At 60.5% G+C, this 2,291-nt stretch overlaps 1 protein-coding gene across 1 annotated transcript; it reads left to right on the forward strand.

The window, feature by feature from the left end:
- The first annotated feature begins 303 nt into the window (after nt 1–303).
- On the forward strand, nt 304–1,995 carry LY6D (lymphocyte antigen 6 family member D). The gene is made up of 3 exons (XM_012782524.2): nt 304–411; nt 1,184–1,282; nt 1,474–1,995. The coding sequence occupies exons 1-3, from the start codon at nt 360–362 to the stop codon at nt 1,707–1,709; spliced, it is 387 nt and encodes a 128-aa protein (XP_012637978.1). The 5' UTR covers nt 304–359; the 3' UTR covers nt 1,710–1,995.
- Nucleotides 1,996–2,291: the final 296 nt, after the last annotated feature.

Consider the following 2,291-nt stretch of genomic DNA (forward strand, 5'->3'; position numbering starts at 1 on the left):
CAGAGACAAAGTGACCCAGGATGGGATGGACAGCAAGAGAACAGAGCACTCAGAGACACAGAGACCAGGGCAGGGAGAGACAGAGACAGCCACAGTGAGCTGCAGGGCCTGGAACTGGGAAGGACAGACACTGGGGGCCTTTGTCCATGCCACTCCCTGGGCCCTGAGGGAGGGGGCAAACCTCTGCTTGGGGAAGAGGCCAGGCGAGAGCTGGGCTAGTGGGTGTGGGCCAGGCAGGGTGGGGCAGGTCTGGGAGGAATGCCACTTGCTGGCTCTCTGCCCACCCCCGCCTCTCCTGAGTCCCAGCTATAAGGCCTCCGGAGAGGAGGAGCCCTCACTGCTCCCAGACGACGACGGAGATGAAGACCATCCTGCTGCTCCTTGCTGCCCTGGCTGTGGCTGTGGGGCCAGGTGAGGGGCTGGGCCAAGGGCACTGGGTGGGGTGAGTTGCTCTGGCCTGTGTGCCAGACCCTAGCCTCAGCCAGGCTGGGCCCAACTGGCCATCAAACACTAGAAGTTCTTGGCCTTTAGGCTCAGGGAACCCTGACATTCTGGGATGCTATACTCTTAGAATTTAAACCAAAATGAACCCACATCATAACTTAATGGGATCAGATTTTCAGTATTTCAGAATCTGAGAATTTTAGAAGGAACCCCTAGAGTCACAGACACTCTGAGAGGCAGTAGAGACGGGAGATATCTTGAGATGTCTACCCCAGGGGTCATCCAGCCCCTGCCATCAGCCCCTGCTGGTCCCCAGGTCCTTCCCAGGACAGCCCAGGAGGTGACCCAGCCCTTGCCCCAACAGGGTCAGAGCAGCCAAGCTGATAGCCCCCAGGGCCCCAGCTCAGTCAGGCCCTCAGAACCATCGCTGTCCACTCTGCCGTGTCCTGAGAGCTGCTCTTAGCACAGTCCCAGATCTCTCTGAGCCTTAGGGGAAGAGTCTACAATGCACAGACCGTTTGTTTCCTCACCATTCCCCAGGCAGGGCCCAGGGCGGGACACCTGCCCCAGGCGACAACACCTAAGCTGACATCTGAGGCTGTATGCAGGACATAAGCCCAGCAGGGCCCCGGCCTCAGAGGGGACGGGACTAGGGCAGGGGTAGTAGGGGCTCTGTTCAGGAGGGGTCTTTGGGGGCAGTGGCCCAGGCCCTGCTGATCCCCTGCCACCTCACCACCAGCCTGGACTCTCCGCTGCCATGTGTGCACCAGCTCCACCAACTGCAAGCAGCCACAGCCATGCTCGGCCAGCTCGCGCTTCTGCAGGACCATGACCACGGGTGAGCGGCATCCTAGGGCGGTCAGCAAGGGTGATGTGGGTGCAGCTTGCTTGGTCACAGTGTTGCCAGTGGCCCAGAGGTGGAGGATGCTGGCCGGGGGCTAAATGAGGGGCTGCCGTGGGTGCGAGCTGGGTGGTGTGAGTGGGTGAGAGGTGGCCGCCAGGCCTGACCATCCCCCTGCCCCCAATCAGTGGAGCCTCTGTCGGGGAACCTGGTGAAGAAGGACTGCGCAGAGTGGTGCACATCCACCCACACCCAGCAAGGCCAAGTCAGCAGCGGCACGAGCAGCACCCAATGCTGCGAGGGTGACCTATGCAACGAGAAGCTGTACAACGCCATGCCCTCCCGGGCCCCACTCACCAGCACTGCCCTCGGCCTGGGGCTGGCCCTGGGCCTGCTTGCCCTTCTTTTGGCCCCCAACCTTTGACTCCCCCCCAGGGAAGGGTTCTTATCCCTTTCCCTCCCTTTCCAAGGGGTTCACAGCCCCTCCCTAGCCGTGATGGGGGTGCAGATGCCCTAGAAGGCCTGGGGCAGGGCCCTGGAGCACTAGTGACTTGGGGCAGTCCCTCAGGGTGAGAGGAAGCAGCCTCCAGCAGCATGGAGGGCAAAGGACAGAAGTCATTCTGGTCTCTTCTGATTTTGTATTCATTCTGTTTGTTTACCGTTTCTTTTTCTACTCAAATCTCTGCACGGGAATAAATGATTTAAGACCACTGTGGTGTGTCTATGCTATCCAGGGAGTCATGAACGCAGTGGGGGGATCAGCCTCTGACGTTTGTCACCTGGGACAGGTCGTGGTGGTGTAGCAGTGTGGCAGTGTGTGAATGATGCCTGAAATGCCACCGATAGCCCCCACCCTGGGAGGGAGGCAGGATCCTGCCCAGACACCTCCCTTACAGCCCCAGAGGTGGAGGGCATTCCTGGAGTGAGGTCTGAGTGGAGTGCAGTGCAAAGGGTGGGGCCCCCACAGCACTCAGGGGAGAAGGAGTCCCCTACCCCACCCCAGGCC

The sequence above is a fragment of the Microcebus murinus genome, chromosome 7 (genome assembly GCF_040939455.1).
Source record: "Microcebus murinus isolate Inina chromosome 7, M.murinus_Inina_mat1.0, whole genome shotgun sequence".
NCBI lineage: Eukaryota > Metazoa > Chordata > Mammalia > Primates > Cheirogaleidae > Microcebus > Microcebus murinus.

What these genes read in the sequence shown, in the direction of transcription:
- LY6D (XM_012782524.2), top strand. Translation starts at nt 360, where the DNA reads ATGAAGACCATCCTGCTGCTCCTTGCTGCCCTGGCTGTGGCTGTGGGG. An exon ending in GGCTGTGGCTGTGGGGCCAG is followed by an intron (nt 412 to 1,183) that starts GTGAGGGGCTGG and finishes CCTCACCACCAG; the next exon opens with CCTGGACTCTCCGCTGCCAT. An exon ending in CTGCAGGACCATGACCACGG is followed by an intron (nt 1,283 to 1,473) that starts GTGAGCGGCATC and finishes GCCCCCAATCAG; the next exon opens with TGGAGCCTCTGTCGGGGAAC.